This window comes from Falco punctatus (genome assembly GCF_963210335.1).
Source record: "Falco punctatus genome assembly, chromosome: 5".
NCBI classification, from domain to species: domain Eukaryota; kingdom Metazoa; phylum Chordata; class Aves; order Falconiformes; family Falconidae; genus Falco; species Falco punctatus.
Genome location: NC_137584.1, coordinates 70,723,801 through 70,746,099, shown reverse-complemented (window position 1 = coordinate 70,746,099; position 22,299 = coordinate 70,723,801). Strand labels below are relative to the sequence as shown.

Here is a 22,299-nt window from a genome sequence, read left to right as displayed (position 1 = left end):
CTGCCAGTGTTGCTTGTGATGATGTGCTGCAATGAATGGTATGACTATTTTTCAAGATATTGGCAACTAGTACAGCTGGTTCTTTTTGAATTATGAAATCTGTGACTTTGCTACCAGGCAGCTGGTAATGAGGATACAAAATGAAACTGCAGACTAAACACCCTGAGCTGTCAGACAACAATCCCTGGTAAACCAACAGTCTCGACACTGCTAGTTCAGGGTTTTTTCTGGTGGCAGAGAGAATAAGGAGATACCGATGAAAGTCACATTTTCAGAAAGCAGATTGATGTGGGAGGATAACAGGTCTTCAGCTGGGATCATCCTGCTAGCAAGTGAGGACTTCTGAAAGGACTGTGTAAGGGGAGATGAAGGGTAATTTCAGCAAATCAAAGATAGTTATCTTAAAAATCTAATTCAGAATTAATTGTAGGGAAGTTTCCCAATTCTTTAAAGCAGTTTTATTACAATTGTCTGGTGTAAGGCATTCAAGAGAAAGACTCTCCTTTAACAACCTACAGAAATGCATATGAACAAATGATTAAACAACCTCTGGCAAAATTAGATTCATAAAATTTAGAATCTGACTTCATACCTAGGCACTCGGTTAAATATTCCCTGTGCCAAAAGCAGATGTCATTTAACTGAAATTCTTACCGCCCGGTACTTTTGAGGGGAAAAAGAAAGAAAAAAAAGAAGTGATGTAGACACTTGGGCTCACATTGTACAGCCTTAGAGGTCAATTTAGAAAACATTGTGCCTGCAGAGAAACTGTAGTCATCAAGGTCATTTATCAGTTAAATATTGACCTGAACTCTTTAAAAATACATAGCTTTTAAATGTTACATCATGAAGGCATATATTTACATCCACTGTGCGGTGGCATAAGGGCAGTAAGACTTGCATCATTATTTAGTAAACATAATGGTTATTTTGACAAACAGATTTATTTGAGCTAAAGGGTTGACAATGTAAGTATGCAAGTGCTGTGGCATTCTCTGCAGAAATCAGTTGTGTTAATGTATTAGGTAGGCTCCAGTCCAGAGATCTAATCAAATTTGGTCCGTTCTCCAGGCAGGGACATGTTCCTTACACATTAGGCCTGAAAATGGAATCTGGGAAATTACAGTCCACTGATGCCAGTGGCCATGTCCTAGCGCTTTCTCCCTTTCAAAGCTTTGTACGTAGAAAAGCTTTCTTGTTCCCGTTCAGCGTTAGCTTGTTGCTTTCTCTCCTTAAAACTCAGTCCTCCTGACTAAGATTTCAGTATTAAACTGCTGTCAAACATCTGGCAGCTTTCTAGATATGCTGGAATTATCGAAGAGTAAGAAAAAGCAAGCTTTCTCAAATGGCAAAACTCACAATTCTCTCGAACCAAGTATTTCAAAACCAACATTTTCACTTTCTTTCTGTCCGCTCCTCATTAACTCTGAGCCCTGCACTGTTATTGTTGTTGATGATGATTTATTATGCATGCTGAAACATAAATGTTTCCAGCTTTTTAGAAACAGTTTAAAGAAATATATTCCTGCCTCCAGATCTTTTAACCTGTCATCCTTTATTCCCTTTCAGTAACATGTTCTTTGGCCCATTCTAATTACTTGGGTAAAATAGCAGTCAAAATCAAGATATTAAAAAAGATATTATTTTGGTTTTTAAAGGCAGCTACCTGTGGGTATGGTGATGTCCTTGATTTTGACTTTGTGCTCGAGAGGCGAGATTTGCTTCCCTTTCTATTATCCGTTATGGTCGGAGTTGTATTTGCGTAAGAGAATGCCGGCTTGGTAGCAGTGACCTGATCCAGGGAGAGCTGTAGTCCTTTATATTCAGTATCCCTATATAAAAGGCAAAAGTGAAAAAGAAACTCACTTCGTATCTTAATGGGAAACATTCCTTCCTTCTTAGTAGGGGGTGGAAACAAAACATATTTCTAAGGAAAAAATAAAACCATCCAGGGCAAGCCACTATATCCCCCTAATACATTTAAGTAGTATAGCTTACTAAACAATCGCACTATTTTTATATTGAAAATATGATTGCTTTTTGCATCCAACTGTTATCATGCTGATCTACTTTCTTCAGTAATAAAAAACAATGGGATTGAAATTTCTGAGATTTATATTACAGTTCTGCATTGGTCATATAGCTAAGCAGTAAATAGGATACATTTTCCTCAAAACTCTTTTAACTGTACAACTACAAACTTACCACATGTGTATGTGTGTTCATGCATGTGTGGGGGTGCACATAGCAGCCTACATAGATGACTAAATTTAACAATTTTTTTTTTTTATGGAAAACACTTTTATTTTGAAGATATTTTTCATTGTTCACAAAATTTCAGGCAACTGGTGCAAATTTTTGAATGATTCCTCTTCTATGAGTCTTGTGAGTGTTTATTCCTCTCTTTTAAGTTTACCAGTCAGAGAAAACAGCTAAATAAATACAAATCTTCTGATTTAAATGGTCTGTCCCCCACTCACCAAATACTAGAGGTTTTCTGTGGGGAGCTAGATGCAATGGCAGTTTGTGATGTTCAGTGTTAGTTTCTTCAAGCTTTCTAATGAATACATAAAAGTAAGGATAACTGGCATTATTCACAATGTCTTACTGCACATAACAAGGGCATATGCATTGGACTGCACCCCTCTGCACACATGTGCATGTCTGCTGATACCCGGGGGAGTAAGAAATGAGCTCTCCAGCTTTCATGTAGTCATACGGAACCTATTCTGACAATGATTTATTAAAAGACAGCAAAGCAAGAGTTTCTTCCTGACCTACCTACCTGGAGGAAAAGAGGAAGGATTCATAGCTTTTCTCTTCCTTTGTGTTAATCAGCAGAAAAGTAAGAGAGCAAGGGAAAAATAATGCTTCTCTTATGCAGTCAAGGAGGCATATTCATTCACACATTACCCCATCTAAACCTAACTCATCCTTAATGAATTACATTAAGTCCAGCTTTAGCAAAAATATCTTGCTCTATAATTACACATATATCAATGTAAGCCATGAGAGTCTAACATTTTTAGAAAGGAACTGCACCACAACCTGAGCATAGCACAGCTTAGTACACTGGAATGCTTTCATATAAAAGTCAGGGACAGAAGGACAAACTTAATAAATCACTGAAATAAATGAAATAGGATGAATCTTTGAAAAGCCACAGATAAACCTGCACAACAGACAGATCTATTCATACCAGTCCTACACTAAAATGTTTTTGCACTTGATAAACAACAAATTTGTTGTTTGACGAGGTTTAGGGTTTTTGGCAATGCAGGCAATGTGTATGTATCCATGTGTTATATATAAACACATGAAAATTCATCACTGACATTAGAACTGTGTTGACTACACTGTTTCCAGTCCATAGAAGACAGAGATTAGCCAAGTATAATCAATGAATTCTAATAAAAAAATTACTTCTTAATGAGGCCATTTCTTCAAACTTTGGCTTTAGTAGATATAGGCTTCTGCTAGAATATTTGCATTTCAAACATCCTGCCTGCAATGAAAGTACCTCAATATAGGGATTTGCTTTGGCCTATTTGACAGGTAAAGCTCATCCACATGTTTAGAAACCGTCATTTTTTCCCGTGGTTAGCCTCCAGAATTTCTATCCAGACACCTTGACTCGACATGCAAAACATCTGTCTCCATAACTGAGTCCTACCAAATTATCTTTATGTTGTACAAAATGTCAGAAACAAAGGACGCCAATTAATCTTCATACTTTACTACTATAGTAGCATGACATATTATCAATAATCCTGAAAAAACTATCAGTCTCATCCTGATACACACATTCCCCCTGACTATTTGATTGTAAGAAAAGGAAGCCTCCTGTGATCTCAGTGTCCGATGCAGCAAGTATTGCCTCCAGAAATGAAAATTAATCAAAACTAAGTAGGTAAGTTATATACAGCCTTAGGGATATGAGAAGGTTATTTCATTTTTTAACCTTCCAACGCTTTTGCCTCCCTGTTTGCTGGAGAACCTGAAGCTCTGCACTCCTGCCAGTACCCCTCCATCCCTGGTGTATGCAACCCTATAACAGTGTGCTGCTTTCTCATGTCAGTGGAAGAGTTTTAAAAAATTGGACGAAACACCACCCCAGCATTCAGACCACAGACTGCCACTCTAACACTACTTGCCTGCCGTTACAATCTGTGTAAGGGCCAAGCATTCAAATCACAGAGACTACACCATAAAATGCTTCTAGGTCACAGAAATCTAAAAAAAACCAGGCAAACGAGGCTGCCCAAAACCTTGCATGCCATTATCTGTTACTTTTCTAAGTCCTTGGTATCATTACAGTGAGGAGTCACCCTCCCAGACCACATATAAGAATAAACACCACAAGGTGGCATCTGCAGCCAGTTGCTTAGATGGCAACATCATTAAACAAAAGATAAGTTCTCGCTGCGAAATGCAAAGTTTCCCCTTAGAAAAAGAACACATCTGTACTCTCCTTGCAGATGAAACATCTGGACTTTTTTGCATCACCATCTCAACCTTATCCTAGCACAGCTACCCTTCAGAAGAGCCAAGATAGACACCAGAACACCAATAGTAACAGGCCAAGATAAATACCAGATTAAAAAAAATGCAAAGAAAACATGAGGGAAGGGTCCTGTGGTCTCAATGTCAGTTGCAGATGATGTTCCATCAAGAAATGAAAATGTTTGAGTATATCCATATGCACTATGAGGCAAAGGACTAGAGGAACCAGGGCTCCTAGTGGTACACAAACTACAGATGAAAATTCTGACAACTTCCTAGAGGAATTTATAAAACTTCCACCAACTGTGGAACTGTAATCTCCAGATTCCTGTTCTCAGGCACCTGAATCCTCTATTAAACAATCCCAGCAACGCAGTAGTACTGCATCTTGTGTTCTACATGCAATTTAAAAAAAGGTGGTGGATATGAGCCTCTTCCTCCAAGGTCCTCACCTTCAGGATCCCACAGGGATCCATACAATCTACATCTATCTACATGAGACTGCTGAGAGAGAGAGTGATACGGCATATGTTCAATTGCTAACAGTATGTTGCTGACAATCTACTATTTATCTCATTTTCTGATGCAACTATCATCACTATAAAACATCAGAATAACTACAGGAAATTAGCTCTTAAATGAAGAACAGATGGAATAAACTGAATCCAGACAAGACCAAAGTGATGCTTCTTTGCAAAGGAATACATATTGAAGACCTCCACCTTTTCATGATGGGAAACAGCCATTCTTTCCACAGTTGGATGGAAATTCTAGGTCCTCTTTGACTCCTCAGAAAACCTGGATGCAGATGCTTTTGGTAGTGTATGCTTCCAAAACTGTATTATTTCTCCTCTGCCTTGTCCCTCCCCCCAGTATGAGAATCTGGCCAGTATGGTCAATGTATTAAGCACCTACAGACTGGATTACCATGCTTCACTGTAAGTGAAAAGAAATCAGAAGACAAAGTATAAAATCCTCTTGCTACAATATGTCGCTTCCCATTTTCATCTCAGATCTAACTCGCACAAGCATTTCCACTCTGTCCCATATCTCTGGCTCTTCCAACGCCCATTATAAAGCTTGAGCCTAATTTTGAGAGCACTTGTTGATGTAGTAGAGCTAGCATCATGAAAAAAAACAAGGATCAATGGCTGTACCAACTGCACTTCTCTGCAATAAAGCATCTGAAAGTTGAGTCCAAAGCATTTTTACTAAAGGGATCTAGCTATAATTAGCTGCATAGGTGGAGAAGGACAAAGGCTGAAGCAGAAAAGCATTTGGAAGAGGAAGGCAATCTGTTTGCTCACAACTTGGATGACAGCTGGGTCTGCAACACTTGTGTAAAGAGTTCTCATAATTCAGCTTTAAGAGACACTTTCTGCCACTACCATTGCCAAAATGTACAATATGAAACATGGTGGCAACAACAGTCTGTCTAATGGAAGTTTGAGGAAGGGATAATGACTTATCAGCAGATAGACCCAAAAAAGTCTGGTAAGGGAGTATCAGAGTGCCACAAAACCTGAAATCTCAGCAAACAACAGCTTGCACAAATACGGCAACTGAATGTGTCGATAGAGCTCACCATAAAACTGAAGAAAATGAAAGGGTTTTTTATATGATCTCTTTGAAGGAAAAAAGATGAGGAAAGGGTGAGTCAGCATTGCTAAAATAATGTTGGGAAGACTGGAATTACTGACAAAGGTCCCGTGGGCATGGTATGCCCCAAGACAAACTAAAACTGTACAGACAAGCCACGCTTTTTTATAGTTGTGTTTCTTCAAGTAACACAATGAAGTCTGGAACTACTTTAACCAAAATCTAAAAGTAAAAGTGAGACTAGACATTAGCATTAGAGAGCTAAAAGCATAAATAATTTTGAAGATATTTAGATTCCTACTTAAAGACAATGTTGGCTATGGGACAGAAAAGAACTTAAGCACTGAAAAACGCTTTCAAATAGAAAGAACAGTTCAAAAGGATGTATGCAGAAGAAGGACTAAAATAATGGCATCCATTAGTGAAGAATAAATATCCAGATTCAACCAAAATAATTTAAGGACAACCAGACTTAAAAATAGAGATCTTACGTATCTACAGTCATAAGCAACATAACTTTCAAACCAAGAAGAAAACCTTCAAAACAGAAGAAAAAATGCTCAGGCCATGGAAAACCCTGCAAAAGCCATAAGAGAGAGCATCTTCTTACCTTAATGCCACAACATACCAGAAAGGAAGAATAAGCTCTTCATAAAGTGACAGAGAATACACAGATAACCAAAAAGAGGCAGATATTTGTCATCTACCTGGACTTGTGCAAAGCTTTTGACATTGTCCCACACAATATCCTTGTCTCTAAACTGGAGAGACATGGATTTGACAGGTGGACCACTCAGTGGATAATTGGCTGGATGGCTACGCTCAAAGAGTTGCATTCAACATCTCAATATCCAAGTGGAGACTGGTGACAAGTGGTGTTCAGAGGTCTGCACTGGGACCAGTGCTGTTCAACATCTTTGTCAGCAACATGGACAGTGGGATCAAAAGCACCCTCAGCAAGATCGCCAGCACCAAGATGAGTTGTGTGGTTGACATGCTGGAGGGAAGGGATGCCATCCAGAGGGACTTTAACAAGCTTGAGGGGTGGGCCTGTGCAAACGTTGTGAAGTTCAACAAGGTCAAGTGCAAGGTCTTGCATGTGAGTCAGCACAACCCCCAGAATCGGTACAGGCTGGGCAGAGAACAGACTGAGAGCAGCCCTAAGGAGAAGGCTTGGGGGTTCTAGTGCATAAAAAGCTGGACATGACCCAGCACTGTGTGCTTGCAGCCCAGAAAGCCAACCATATCCTGGGCTGCATCAAAAGAAGCGTGGCCAGCAGGTCAAGGGAGGTGATTCTTCCCCTCTAGTCCACTCTTATGAGACCCCACATGGAGGAGAGTCCAGAGGAGGGCAATGATGATCATCAGAGGGCTGGGGCACCTCTCCTGTGAAGACAGACTAAGACAGTTGGTGTTGTTCAACCTGAAGAAGAGAAGACTTCAGGGATACCTTGTAGCAGCCTTTCAATACTTAAAGGGGTCTTATTAGGAAGATGGGGACAGACTTTTTAGTAGGGCCTGTAGTGATAGGACAAGGGATAATGGTTTTAACCTAAAAAAAGAGTAAATTTAGATTAGATATTAAGAAGGAATCCTTTACTGTGAGGGTGGTGAAACACCGGAACATGTTGCCCAGAGAACTTGTGGAAGCCCCATCCCTGGAAATGTTCAAGGCCCTGTTGGATGGGTCTCAAGCAAGCTGCTCTGGTGGAAGACGTCCCTGCTCATGGCAGGAAGGTTGGAACTAGATGATCTTTAAGGTCCCTGCAACCCAAACCATCCTATGATTCTATATTTTATGATATTTACAGTGTATTTAATTCCATCAAAAGACACTAAATTTAGACGCCTTAAAGAAGATTCACAGAAATTCAGTTTTCATGCATGGAGTTATGGCGTTGGATTACAAACACATATCAGATCATTCTTTCCAGCAGCAATCAAATTCTAATTTGATTGGATCCAATACAGCAATTCCAGTATACAACTGGAAACAGAACTTATTCTTGGTTTTAGGTATCTTTCAATTTATAGTCTGAATAATATGCAATTTTGTCACTGGAATACTGTCACTGGAAATCACAGCAAATAAAAAATAAAAAAGCATCATGTGACCACATAAACCTGAAAAACACTGGATAACCTACACCCATGTCATTCCCTACACATTTCAAAGTAATTGATGACATACAAGCTGCAAGTAAAGGCATTAGATGATTTTAATGCAGCAGGTTCCTACATCATAGGTACAATCACAACTGAAACAAAGTGGAAAGCATTGTTCATCCAAAAGAAATCAAGGTGCCATTTTAATTGGTTTCACTATTTTTTCTATTGAACTCATAATATATGTATGTTCATCATTTCCTCTAGTTTTACACGCAAATCTATGAAAGGGGTCATATGCACTCTGCATTTTTTTAGTTAAAAATCAGAAAAATTATTTGTCAGATTTTCTGCCAGTCTAAGAGAATACAGGACAGAAATATTGGGATTAAACTGAAAGTGTTAATGTCATTAATGCTCAGTCTATTTTGCCAAGTTGTTGCAATTCATTTAAAATCAGCCATGAAGGTGGTAAAAGTCTGGCACATCCTCGTACATGTCTGACCACAATACTATAATATATCATTCTTCTACTTTTAAACAATGCCTGCAACTTTTAACATTTCCACACTCCAGCTTATGCAATGCTAACAGAGCGCCATTCAGCAGATGAGTGAAAATAGAACAGATTCTGGCTGTTTGTCATCTTCAGGCTTTCTAAATCAGCAGATGGTACAACAAAACAGACAATTTCCTCATCTGCCATGTCCTCTGTTCATGTACAATGTGTCTCAGAAATGTTTACAAAGGCCTCAGTCTGCTCACAAGACTTGTCAAGGAGGAGCATATACAATCCCCTTAGCATCTTCCACAACCAGTCAAAATAAGATTTTAAACTTAGCTCGTTCAGGAAGCCAAATTTCAGGACAAAGTAGGAGAAAAGCTTTGAACCTCACTGCTTGTTATGAAACTACACTGACGTTCAGTTGTGCGGCATTGAAGATACTCCCTGCCTCGATATTCCCATTGGTTATTGGGATGGCGTTAGTACACCTCTTTTCTAAAACGTCTCAGTTGAAAAGTCCCATACAGGCCTGACCTACTGCTCACCAAAGTCTTTGGAAAGACCTTCCAGAAATCTTTCAAGTGGCTGTCTATCATTAACACACTTAACGGTTAAGCAATGTATCTACTTGGAGAAGTACAAGATCTGTATATTGGATCCCTTCATTAAGTTCCAGGCACCCATTTAATTCCATAAATAGCATAAGCAACGGTAATACATCTTGAGTCAAAGTTTACAGCTCCTCCAGCCCTGAGATTCACATACATGATATCTTGTTTCTGTATTTGTGTTTAAACACAGAACGATCCAAACCAGGAAGTTTAATTAAACGATTTGATACATTTGGGAAAATTGAAGCACAAAGTTTCCTATACGAATCATTTAACACAAATATCTGAGGGTATCCTCTAGACAGCTACTCTCAGAGAAGTTTTGTATATTCAGTGATTTGTTTCGCATTTCAGAATGCATTCGCTTAACTGTCAGTTGGAGTTAAATAAAACACCCTGGCCTCTAGACAACCATGGTGTGGCAGAGTTTTCAGCAGTCTGAAGGTACCTTTGTCATTCTCAACCACATAGCTAGCATCTCTGGCTCCAAATGGAATCCTTTGTACACCATATTTGCCTTTATTTACTAGATTTGCTAGATGAAAACCTGCACCGGGGATTTATTATTGTTTGTGAATAAAATGCCTAAGATACCTTAAGCTAATTATATATAAATGCATTACCATTTTGTTACAGATAGCACTGAAAAAAATGCTTTAAATAAATAAAATATGATGACCTGAGTATAATTCTGTAACATTTATATATACTGTGAGTGGTTTTTTTCAAATGCGAGGTGCCTAGGAGCACAGCTGGCTAAAAGTTATGTTCTATGTGTATTCAGCCAAGTTAAACAGAGAAATATATTTGACAGTAGTTTATAAATGTTTGTATATGTTAAAATCTGTCTGATAATGAGAAATTTGGATTAGAGGGACATAGCCAACAATGCTTTTTTTTCTTTTAGTTTTTTGGGTTTTTTTTGTTATGGCCACCAAATAGTTAAGAATACTTTACCTGAAGGCATGTTAAACCTTGCAGAACTCCATGACTCATGTCCATACTGTCAGCCTTTGTTAAATTATCATGGTGACCTCTTTGTAATCATTTGAGGGTTTCCATTACTTTAAATTCACCTGCACATTCAAAATAATATTTCTGAATAAACCAAAGGCCTGTTAAATGAGACTTCAAAAAGTCTCATTTTTTTCTCCTAACTACTCCCTTTCAACCCCTCCGTAAAAAAAAATGTCACTTCAGTGCATTGGCAAGCTCAGGTACACAGCACCCCTTTAGGAATTAATGCCACATAAACAGAAGTTCTCATGTATCCTTCCATTTTGCAGAAAGCCAGACTGACAACAGCACAACAGACTGCTATTAGAGAGGGTACATTTTCCCATCTTGGGCTTCTTAGTATTTTTCCATGTTGAAAACCATACCTTGAATACCACTGACACCTTTAAGACACCAATCTGATAACCAAGTGATGTGGATTCAATTCTCAATCCTCCCACAGCGTACGGGTGCCACACTGAACAAATCACATGTCATGGGATTTCAGCAAGCACTTGGCACTTGCCTGAGCTTACTTGACAGGTGGCCAGCAGGACTTTCAGTTTTGCCAGGGTCAAATTTAGCCCAGCACTGATCACTGATCACTTCTGAGAATCCCTACCTTAACTTTGCTGAATATTAGCTCTGAAAAGGAGCATAAAAATATGTTCTTGTAGGAAACGTTTTTGTGAAATATCTTTGTCTGTCTCACCTATTAAACCGAAGCTTTTTGTTGGAAGGAACAATCTCCCACTATTAATGCATGCTAGCCAATGTTACTAAGCTAACTCTCAGCTGCAGCCCCTGGCTGTACATCTACCAGAGATGCCAAAAAATACATTTCTCAAGACCAGTACTCATGTCACTATTGATGCAAAGCATAGCTTTATTGTTTCAGAATCTCCATGTATTCAACACAAATGTTTTTAACTACGTCCTATACTATTTATCCTTGATTAAACCCCTTCTAGATAATCATTAATGATTTATTTACAGTTGCTGTGTAAACAGTTAATTCACACCTATGATATATCAAATTTCACAGACATGTTCTTTAATTGGATTCATTTATTTCTAATCTATTTAAGTCCTCACTACTGTAATGCTTGACTAAATATACATTAAACTCACTTATTTAAACTGCTAAAATAAATTTGAAATGTATTCTATGAATAAAAATACTTGATTGAATACATGTAATACCATTGTTATTGTGTACCTAACTGAGCAGAAATTCTTGGGAATAGCACACTAGATAGCTATATGATACGCTTGGACAAAAGGATTTGAGAGGATGCTGACGATTTTTTGGCGGAGATTGTAGATTAACGGTTTTCTAAATCCTAAGAATTCCTATATCACATTAAGGTATGGAACAAGGAGAACCAAAATGAGCTCCTCATTATTTTCTTGATGGATGGTGGGAGTTTCCTTTTTAAAATCCAGGTATTTTTTTAGACATAAGAGCCTCATACCTCATGGCAAGAATAAGAGCTAAAACAGCCAAGATGCTTTCAAGATTTGACTATTCTATGTTTTGTAAGTAACAGCAGCTGAAAAGTTGACACAAAAATGGGTAAAAGTCCTCTTTCTGGGTGTTTAGAAGCCACAAAAGACAATTATGTAGCTAGGGACTCCAAGTTACTAGGGATGTATATAAGAGTCTCCTCTATGGAGCTTAAGTATGGTCTTTAAAAGCTAGTTTCAGATTTTTCTTTCTAAAACTAGTAGCCTTAAACCCTGTTTTAGTGAAGAATCCTCTAATGTATATGTTTCTTCACTTACACTGAGAAGTTTCACAAAAGAAAGATTCATCACATTGCAGAGGGGTCACTGATAACACGGACTGCCCTGTAAGAAAATGCATGACTATGTAGTAAATGAGGATTATAAAAATGAGGTTTATACCTGTCATGCACTGACACCTCAAATACTGCATACTCTGACTGTTCCATCTGAAAACCTGAAAAAGCTCAGAGTGGGACAGCAAGGATAGTGGGCTTGGAACAGGCTTTCTATGAGGAACAATTAAAAAGACTCCTCAGACTGAAGAAGAGGTGCCTGGGAGAAGAAAATAAGATCTGTAAATTAAAAGCAACATAGAGAAAATGAGTGGGAAGCAGTTTTTCACTTTTCCTTCTAATGCAAGAAGTAAGGGCTATGAAAGGAATGAAAAGGTGGCACATTCACAACAAAAGGAGAACTTTCTTACCACATTTACTTCAGCTTGGCAAAGGCTCACATGGTTTCAAAAGGTAAGGAGACAAATTTATGGAAAAAAAAACCCAAAACACTGACAGCTAATACACTCAAAGATCTCACCTCTTTCTAGGAAGTCATTTGAACTTCTTGAAGACTGGGACAAAGTGCTGGGGAAGCATTACTGCATGCTTGTCCTATTTTTAAACTCTTTCCAAAGTATTTGCCATGACCACCACCAATATGTGCCTGATCCCTTATAGCTGTTCTTACTTTACACTCTCTACCACAGCAGTTAAACAATTTCATACTTCAGTTCCTTTGAAACTGTGCAGTAAAGACTTAGTCCTAACAATTTGCTGTCATAATTTACTGTAAAAATTAATTTATTATTATTTCATATTTTATCAACTCCTCTGTGTTCCCCATAATTAAATCTTTTCTTGTGAAACTTTCCTAAGATCCTAAGGTGAACACTTCAAAAAATTAGCTTTTCTGCAATGACTTTCTGAACAAGCTTCTGTGATCTTGCCATAGTTTATTTGAGCAAAATTATGTGCTTGGAAAGTGGTTTGCTGTTTATTCTGTTTGTTTGTCCTTGGGAAATTTCCTATCTGCGTGCCTCATAACATACTTGTCCATCATTCCAGCCTACTTTTTGTGGTCAGCTGCACCCCATAGTGAAGAGGCATGTTAAATCCAAAAGGATTCATGAACTCCATCTGTTGAAGAGGTCCCATCTGCAATAGATCACTTTCATCAGATTAGTACTTTCTTGAGATAAGATTTTCACCTTCCTCAGAAGAAGGAAGATTTTTCTACAATGAAAGTCTTTCCCATTCACCCGTCCAGAGTTCCTCAGCTTTGGCCAAGGGACAGCACTTTGCCCCTGAGGGCCATTGTGGGCCATTACCTGCCCACAAAGCAAGCAACAATGACATCTTACTAAATGCTTTTCAACTGAACCATGTTTGGCTTAAGTTTTAGAGTAGGTAAGGGGAGAAAGACAGGCAAGGACTTGCACGTCATCCTTGGCATGTGAGGAGAAGGGCTTTTTGACTTTTTAACAAATTAATATACCTGTTTTCTCATTTCATTATTTTTACCTGAGTTAGACTGCCTTTTAACTCCTTCCCACGCACAGCCAAACCACTACTGCAGCCAAATCTCACTAACATTACTTGCCACTTGTGTCTAAGGCTCTGTTCATATCAGACTCAGGCTTGATGATCCAGCTTTAATAGACATACAACATATAAAGAGTTGATGTTGATAAAACAGGAAACAAATAGCAAGAAAAGCCAGTCAGTATCATGAGGCTATAAGATAGCCCATAATACTCCATTTTATTTGATACTTTCCTGGTAATCACTGATTCTGTCTCCTGAAAGTATACATTATACATGGTTATATTGGTTAAGTGGGTCCATTAAATGCTAAAATTGATACAAGATAACCTGCTTGACTACCTAGACCCTCTGGGCCACGGAATAAGTTAAACCACCATATATGGCACAACTACTGCTGACCCCATGCCTTCTATCAAATTCAGGAGACTTTTTTAATAGTAGTTAATGCTTTTTGACAATACTCCTAACAAGAACTCAGCATTAACATACACAGTCCCAGAAATGCATGCCCATGTTAAAATCCAGCTTATGAAACTGAAGAATAAGTCTCCAGTGGGTTCAATGGTTGTAGATAGTGAAATACTCACAAGGTGTGTCTAAAGTTTCTCAACAAATAAATAAAAATCATTTAATAAAACACAGGAACATCAAGCTAAAATCTTCTTTAGACATTTAAATCTATCACCTGACTAGTACCTTTGCCCTCTTGGTCCTTGCTTTGACTAGGACAGGCAGAGGCCTTAGCCACTCTGTTTTCACTGCTTCATGTGCACATTTATCAAGGGGTTTTGGATGCCTACAAGTGTCTCTGATCAGGCTGCTGTATGTTCTCATAAAAATGTCCAAAGCATATAGGCAGATCGACTCCACTGACAACCTACAGCTGTCCTTGGACCGACACTACAGCTCATCTGCAGCTGAAGTAACTGAACATTTGATTTGGTTTGTGCAACAAGTTTAGTATATCATAATGCGTGAGGTTTACTGTGCTTATGGTGACCACTTCTGTAGCCCATACACAGCAACACCGGAGTAGCTCACCTGTGCAAACGGTGCTGTGCACCTTCTCTCCTATTGCTTTCTTGAACCCACTAGATATCATCATGGAAGCCCTAACTGCATATTCCCATGTTAAGTTACACGGTTGTAGTCACACAGACATGCAGTTTTCTTTGGACTGAAGCCACGCTCCCACACCTCTTGGTGGTTTTCATGGACTAGAAAGCACTAAGGAGGCTGATCGTCTTTCAGAAGATGGCACTTTTTCTGTAACTCTCTCTCCTACTAGCAGCTTAGGATCAAGAGAATTATTTTCAGCATTTTGGCTGCAAATGGGAGGATGCTATCAAGCTATTTACCAAATCTGGCCTTTATTTGGGCAAATACTCTACTGGGATATGCCTTGTGAAGCAGTCATTGAAGATTATGATTTTGTTGTGGGTACAAAACAGTCTTTGGAAACAGCAAGAGAAAAATTGCGTGCGATGCCTTTGGGTGGGTTTCAGTTAACCAACAACTAAGTCAGGGAAAGAGAGTTTTCTACAGCAACAGCCCAGGCTACCAGCTGCCAAACATAGTACAGAGATGATCGAAGCCACAGGCTACTTGGGAACAGGCTGCCTTCAGGGCAGACTGTGCATGTTCACTTCCTAACCGACAGCACAGATGTAAGAACATTGAATATTGGATGTTTAAGGATCTTCACTCTAGGTTATGTCAAAATATCCACACAATGCTAGGGATATGTCCAAACTTTAGTTAGCCAGGCATTCGAGTTTCCATAGCTGGACTGAAACTTCAGCAGATAATAGCTGTTATTTTCAGCATTGCTGTCCCCAAGATTTATACACAGTGGTTTGTAGCTGAAAAACTACGGCTGTTCTTTATTAGGTCCCAATTCAACACAGTAACAAACACGTCCTTCAAGTCATCTCTATTATGGCAACACCAAGGAATATTCTTATTTTTAAGCGTGTGCCTAAGGCTTTCCTTTTATTTCAAAACCGAATTCACTAGGATATAATCATATACTAAAAGTTATGTCTAAGCACTTTTAGAGCCTGCCATGTGCTCAAGTGCTTTAGTAAATCAGGACTTCTGCAATTTAATTGCACTAAGTGGATGATAACAAAAGACAACAACAGGAATAAATTGTCTAACTGTGTTAAAGATCATGTGATTGACTCCAGACTTCAGCCATCCCAAGCCTTCAGAAGGCTCAGGCACTATACCCTTGTTCACACAGAGCGATGCCTGCCTCCATAAATAGTGTCATCAAAGTGAAAGGGGCTGCCTCTGAAGTAACCTACTGAGTACGAACATGTGTGCTGGAGCCTAGCCCATGCTGTAAAGTACAAAAGAGAGGTGAGGGAAGGCGAATTAGATTTTAAACAGATACTTGCCACTGTTGAATGGACAAAGGAGATTTATTTGTTAACACTTAATTTAGGCCATGTCGAAATGCCACATTTGTGTGTATACGAATAAAAACTAGCAAAACCACCACAACATAAAGAGAAGTGCTTACTTCAGAAGTAGTTTGGTAACTTATCACACCTGTTGTATCTCATGATAATTACAGTGAAACAACACGGGAGCCACAAGAGTACTGAGATGCAGCACAGAGCAAAAAGAGCAAACATGCAACAGATTAAGGAAACAGAAGCCGAGCTAGTAAAACTGTAAACCTGCTTAAGGAACACACTGTTGCTGTTATGAGAGCAGGAGCCAGTTCTGCATCAAGTTTTGTGCAGAGTATCAAGGCAGTGATAGCATGGAGGTGAATCCTTAGGCAGCAGTTCAGTGGCTTGGCCTGCCTCTGCTGCACAGCCACTGACACAACCCATAGACAAGATATAAATGCCATGTGGTAAAACCAGCAGATGCTCTTCCAACCACCTTACTTCTTTCCAGGTCTCTGAACTCTCACAGAGCAATGAACATAACCCTGAGCTCCATGGCCTATGGTCTCCCCTGCTCTGCTGTGTGGGAGGACCACTGGTGCTGATCCCCACAGGACTGAAGCTCTCAGCTGCTGTATTGGTGTTCACAAACCTCATTGATGCCATTCAGAGTGCGGAAGGGCAGAGTAAGAATAAAGTGTGAACAACCTCTCTAGCAATAACAGCTGTGCTACAGTGTACAGACCAATGCTTCCATGTAAAGTGAAATCTGCGGCAGCTTACCTTAAGCCATAAACTGTGGCATTTTAGGAGTAAGAATCCCTGGAGCAGGCCCTGTACCTTTCATCAGTGGAGTGAGGCAGACAGCTGGAGATAGTAATTACTCCAGCCATTGCCCTTGCTGAATGTGTCTCAGCCCCAGACAATCATTTTACAAGATCTGTAACTCAGTGTTTGGGAGGAGGGAGTTTCCAAAGGTCTGGAACAGCTGGTATGCCGAATGGGAAAAGGATGAAGTGGAAAGCATTTGAAGTCGCTTTTCTTTCTTGGAATAGAGACACTTACTTGCAATCCTGAATTTCATGCTGTGTGAGACTATCAGTATGCATGCATTTAAACTAATGACTGCTTTTCTGTGGATCTGAGCTGCAGTCCTTTAATCCTTACTTTAGCAAATAAAACTTTCTTCTTGCGAGCAGTGACTGTAGACTCTGGCCCCCAGTTTTAGTGCCTTGGCCATTACAGTCACCTGGTTGAAATACAAGCATAGAAATTTGGAGTGAATTAAACAAATGGTAGCTAAGAAAGCCCCTACATGAACAAAGAACTGCAGAAACGTATTGTGGACACCTGGAAAAGCCTGTCTCTTATTTGCAAGATATATATAAACAATGTTCCAGGGAGACAAGTCTGTAATAAAAACTAATGGCAAACAAACAGAATGCTGCACTGAGTAGTTCAAGAAGAATCCTTTTATACTTTTTTCCTTTGAGGCATATGCTTCCCAAGCACTTTGATTTATTAAAACAATTCCTTGATATATTTACATTGCTAATTCAATCATGTGAATGATGGTAGGTTTTCCAGTCTTAGGAAAAGTACATTGCAGATTGAACAGATAAATTGGGACCCAGTTCTGTGCACAATTAAGCAAGTGGCAAAATTCCCATTAATAGTGAGAAATATAAAGGAAAAGTAGCAGCTCAAATTTATTTCTGCTGTTTACAACTATTTAAGAAAGAATACATTATTCAGTTAAAGCCACTAAGCCTAATGTCGAGAATTAATGTTAGATGGCTAAGCTTACTCATACAACTGGTTCCACTAATGATATGAAAAAGGGTGTAGTAGGATTACTTCTGCAAGTAATAACTTTCTCAGTGTCTTCATTATGCCACATATTCCATCACACACTTGGGAAATACAAGAGAACATGCATCTGCCTTTGTCTAATGAGAAGACCCTGTGGCAATTCCAGATAGGTCAATTTGAGAAAAACACTTAAGGTAGGCCTGCAGGTGTGGACATAGAGTTTGTGGATTCTCCCATTGACTAGGAAAACAAGAAGGTGAGACCTGATGTCCCAGAGACAGGCCAAAAAGAGGATTCCTATGAAAAGCTATGAAAATATTTCATTGTAACTGTCAAAAAATATGGGGAGAGGTTTATTTCCACCTGAAACACAAATTGCCCTAAAGCCCACTTAATATGCTGGGAAGGATTGTTTTCAAAGTCTGAGTCATCACACATAATGACACCACATTGCTCATACAATCATTTTAAATCTGGTAGTACACAAAGCTATAAATAGTAATAATAATTTAAAGATTAAGTGTGTAGATACAATTAATGGTTAATTTATTCTAAATCGCATTTACTGCATCATTAAGTAAAACATTCATCAACATGGCAGTTGTTTGTAAAATAATCTTTCAAACAAATTGCATTTAATTTGTGCTTCTAATCAGCCAGTTACATAATGCAATATAAAGAGGTCAGATGGAACTATATCATAGATGTACTGTATCATCAGAACAGAGATTAGTCACAATTAGGTACCTAATCCATGTTATCTGTATATGTTACTGCTACTGCTATTCTTTTAAATGCTAAAGGACAATGAAACGTATATAGGAAAACTTCCTTAGCTTTCTCTGGAGACAAATTATTATAATATTTGCTCACGTTCAAAAAGTCAAAAGATTTGCCCTTTGTGTTATTCATTTGTTTAAAGGGAGGTTGTTTGCAATCTAAATATAAACTTAACTTCAGCAGTTGCGTTCTCTACTAATTGACTCATACTTGAGTCCCTTTATGTGATAAACATGCACAGCTAATAATCAATGATATGGCAACTGTGTGTACAGAACAAATAAGAAACAAATATTCTGTGTCTGTACTCATATATGCCAAGCAGAATACAAAGAAGAGCAAATACGTGTGCTTTAAAGCTGGAGTCCTTAAAGGTCATTTATATTAATTTTTGACACACTGCTGTTACACAGAAAATAACCTTTCCTCTTGTTGCTAAAATGCCCTTGCCACCATACCTATTTAGTTCAGCATGTATGCTTATTACAAACATTCGTCCTCAAGCCTAGAACTCACTTTTTCAAAGCTTGGGACTTACTGAAGTTGGAAATTACCCCCTTTTTATTTTCATAGCTGGGGGGGGGGGGGGGGGGGGGAGAGTCCTTTCTGCATAAACCCATTCTCATTTTTTCTATTTTCATTATCTATACCACCCAGGGCAGTTGGGAAGCTACAAGGTAAGAGATTCTTGCTCTTCCTCTCAGCCTGCACTGAAACTAGTCCTACAGACCAGTTTGGCACTTACACCCCTCAGTATCCATGCCTTTCCAAAATATCAGAGCACTCAGGTTCCTCTCAATAGTGAGAAAAAGCTCCTTATCTCATGAGCAAACTAAAAAAACTCCTAGGGCTTTCCCTGAGTGAAGAAGTACTGTGCAAGGGAACCAGGGACCCAGCAGGTCAAAAACCTGCACCATACCTTCCAAAGCTCACAATCCCTTTTGCTATTTTCACCCCATTTGGGTGAAAAAGACTATCACCTATTTTCAAAGGAATCTTCAGCAAGAGGCATCCCACCTTTCAAGCTCCATTCTGCGATCCCAAACACGACTGTTATTGCAAAACCACTAATTTGCACCTCTTTTGCTTTCTCTTCTGTATCCATACACAAGAATCAATATGCAAAGGTTTGTCTTCTTCTTTTGTAAGCAGGTTTTCCCTCTCTGGGTTTATAACATGACACAGGCTGCAGCGGGCAAACCAGTGCCTCTGCCAGGGACTGCATCTGCACAAGTGGCTCTGCCATGCACCCACTGCTGGGTGGGTAAAGTGCACATACATATACACACGTCAGCTGTTCCAGGTTTACTGGAATAATCCAATGTCATCCTTAAGGAACTGCAGTAGCTATAGGATTTGCACCGGAACAAAGTCCATTAAACACTTGCAAATGTTGAGTGCTACAGGACTTTTACTCAGCACTCCTTGGATGGGGTCTGCTTCATACAGAGGAAAACACCAAATCCTCGTAACCTCTCATTTTTACCCTGTATTTTCACCACCTACCTTCCTCATTTGAGTGATAAAATGTTGACTCTGAATAACTCCTTAAGGCAATTAAGCCATAGCTAGGTATGAGTTCAGCATCCATCCTGCCCGACTCTCCCACAAGGAACCTTTCCCCAGCAGCTCCCCTCCCCCTCAGGTTACCCATTTCAGAGGCTGGCTACATCTCACTTTTTTAAAAGCCAGCCCTTTTGCTGCTTACAGCCCCCAGCACATGGTGCAGCCTGTTTTTCTCACGTATTTTTCCAAAAGGCAGGTTAGCCATAGGGTAATGATGATAATAATAATAACAGTAATAATAATAATACTGCAGTGGAAGCTATGCCTGTGCCCTGCATCCAGGGCAGCAATTTCAGCAGTGGCAGCCCTGCCGCAGAAGCAAGCAGGATGCAATCCCTTCTTCTGCAACACCCTAAAGGAAAGCCAGGCAGGATTGATGAGACCTCGAGGACCCAAGCATACCAAAACTAGATTTTAAAGCAGTCGCGGTGCCTGCATTGCAGCCCCTGGCAGCACATGGCAGCTGCCGCAACCAACGATGAACCTCCCAGCATTCAGCATCCACATTTTGGCTAGCCTGGCTCCCTCTCTGCCCTCTTGCCGCCCTCCCCACTCGAAGCAATTAAGCTAAGAGAGCAAGGGGAGCCTTACACCGAGCGCAACGGAGTCGGGCTGCGGTGTAAGCTCATTCTCCAAGGGAAATCTTGAAAGAACTTTAGTTCTCCTACATGTCAGCCCGGCTGAAAACGGGTTTAAATATAACCTTGTAACCGGGGAAGCCGTCTCGCCTGCAGCGCTGCTTGTCGGTTGGGGTTTGGGGGTTTGTTTGGGGTTTAGGGGGGGTGGGGGTGGCTGTGAGCGCTGGGCCCCCCCACGGCCAGCGCCAGGCAGCGGGGAAATGCCGGCGGGGCGCGCAAGGGCTGCCCGGGGCGGGCGGATGGAGGCGCGGCCGAGCAGCGGCTGCGGGGGCGCAAACAAGGACTGCGAACAAGCTGACTGCGGTGGCCCCGGCCCCTCCGAGCCGCTGGTAGCCACCCTGGGCTGGGCTGCACTGGTGGTGAACGCGGCACTGGTGTGCAGGCAAGTGGGCTAGGGCGGCAGATGGTGTAACCGGTCCCGCTGCTGGGAAGCAGCTCCGAAGGGTTTGTCTGACCGGCCCCCAGGGGACCAGGGTACTCCCTGCTGGCTTTGTTGTGCCAGCCTGAAAGGCTGGTGCCGTGGTGGTCACCCCGGCAAGAAGGGGACAGATCGAGCCGGATCCCCAGCTGACTTTAAGCTGAACCGCTGGGATGTTTCATTTCCACTCGGGTCATTTGAGGTAGAGTTCCGTGATTGATTGTCACGCATTGAGGATTAAAGGAGGGGGAAACGACCGATAATCTCAGGTGCTCATAGGAAAACATGTAGCCTTTCTGGTACAAAACCACTCTAGCATGCTAGTTGCCTTTGGGTTCCTTGTTTCTTAGCGTTATGATACACTGACTTCTGTCTTTGCAGTTCTCCCTTCACCTAAGGTAAGTACTTGGACTTAATTGACAACGTGAGAAATACAGAGAGGTGCTGGTATAGGGGAGATGGACACACAAACGTGCGGAACGGCTGGGACAGAGGTGATGGTGCCTCTGCTGATCTGCATCCTTGCTGGGTGAACGCCAGACTATTCGCACCGCCGCGCCCCCTGTCCCTTTTTAAAGCGAATAAAAAGGGTTTTCTTTTAAAGGGTGTCATGGTTTACCCCCTACACCAGCGTACTGACCCAAATGTATGCCTTTTCATGCAGGCGCCATAACCCCATTCTGCCCAGCTAGAAGCACGATGCCCGTTACCACCTTGCGTACCTACGTGACTACATCCTAGGTGCCGCGATCCCCAGCTCCTTCCCCACCCCACCAGCCGCGCCTGTACACATGGCCAGAGCCGTTCCCTCCGTACCGAGCCACTTGATTCTGGGAAGCACGTCTTAAATTCGGCTACCAAACCACTTGCCACCTGCCCATGGGCGAAACCCGCAACGGCAAAACCGCGATGCTGCAGTTCTAGAAGAGCGGAGGGTCGTACCTCTCAGACGTTCCCAACACCTACATTTGCCTCCGGAATATGAAATGAGCAGCGGAACAGAGGAATATTCAGCCCCTAGGATCTACAGGTAC

At 40.6% G+C, this 22,299-nt stretch overlaps 1 protein-coding gene across 1 annotated transcript in view; it reads right to left on the bottom strand.

Moving 5' to 3' along the window:
• Positions 1–22,299, bottom strand: part of SIM1 (SIM bHLH transcription factor 1) — a 73,002-nt gene that overhangs the window by 29,711 nt on the left and 20,992 nt on the right. Inside the window, exon 9 of the mRNA XM_080390035.1 lies at positions 1,667–1,832. Coding sequence (XP_080246161.1) covers positions 1,667–1,832 — 166 coding nt within the window. The remainder of the gene's footprint in view (positions 1–1,666; positions 1,833–22,299) is intronic.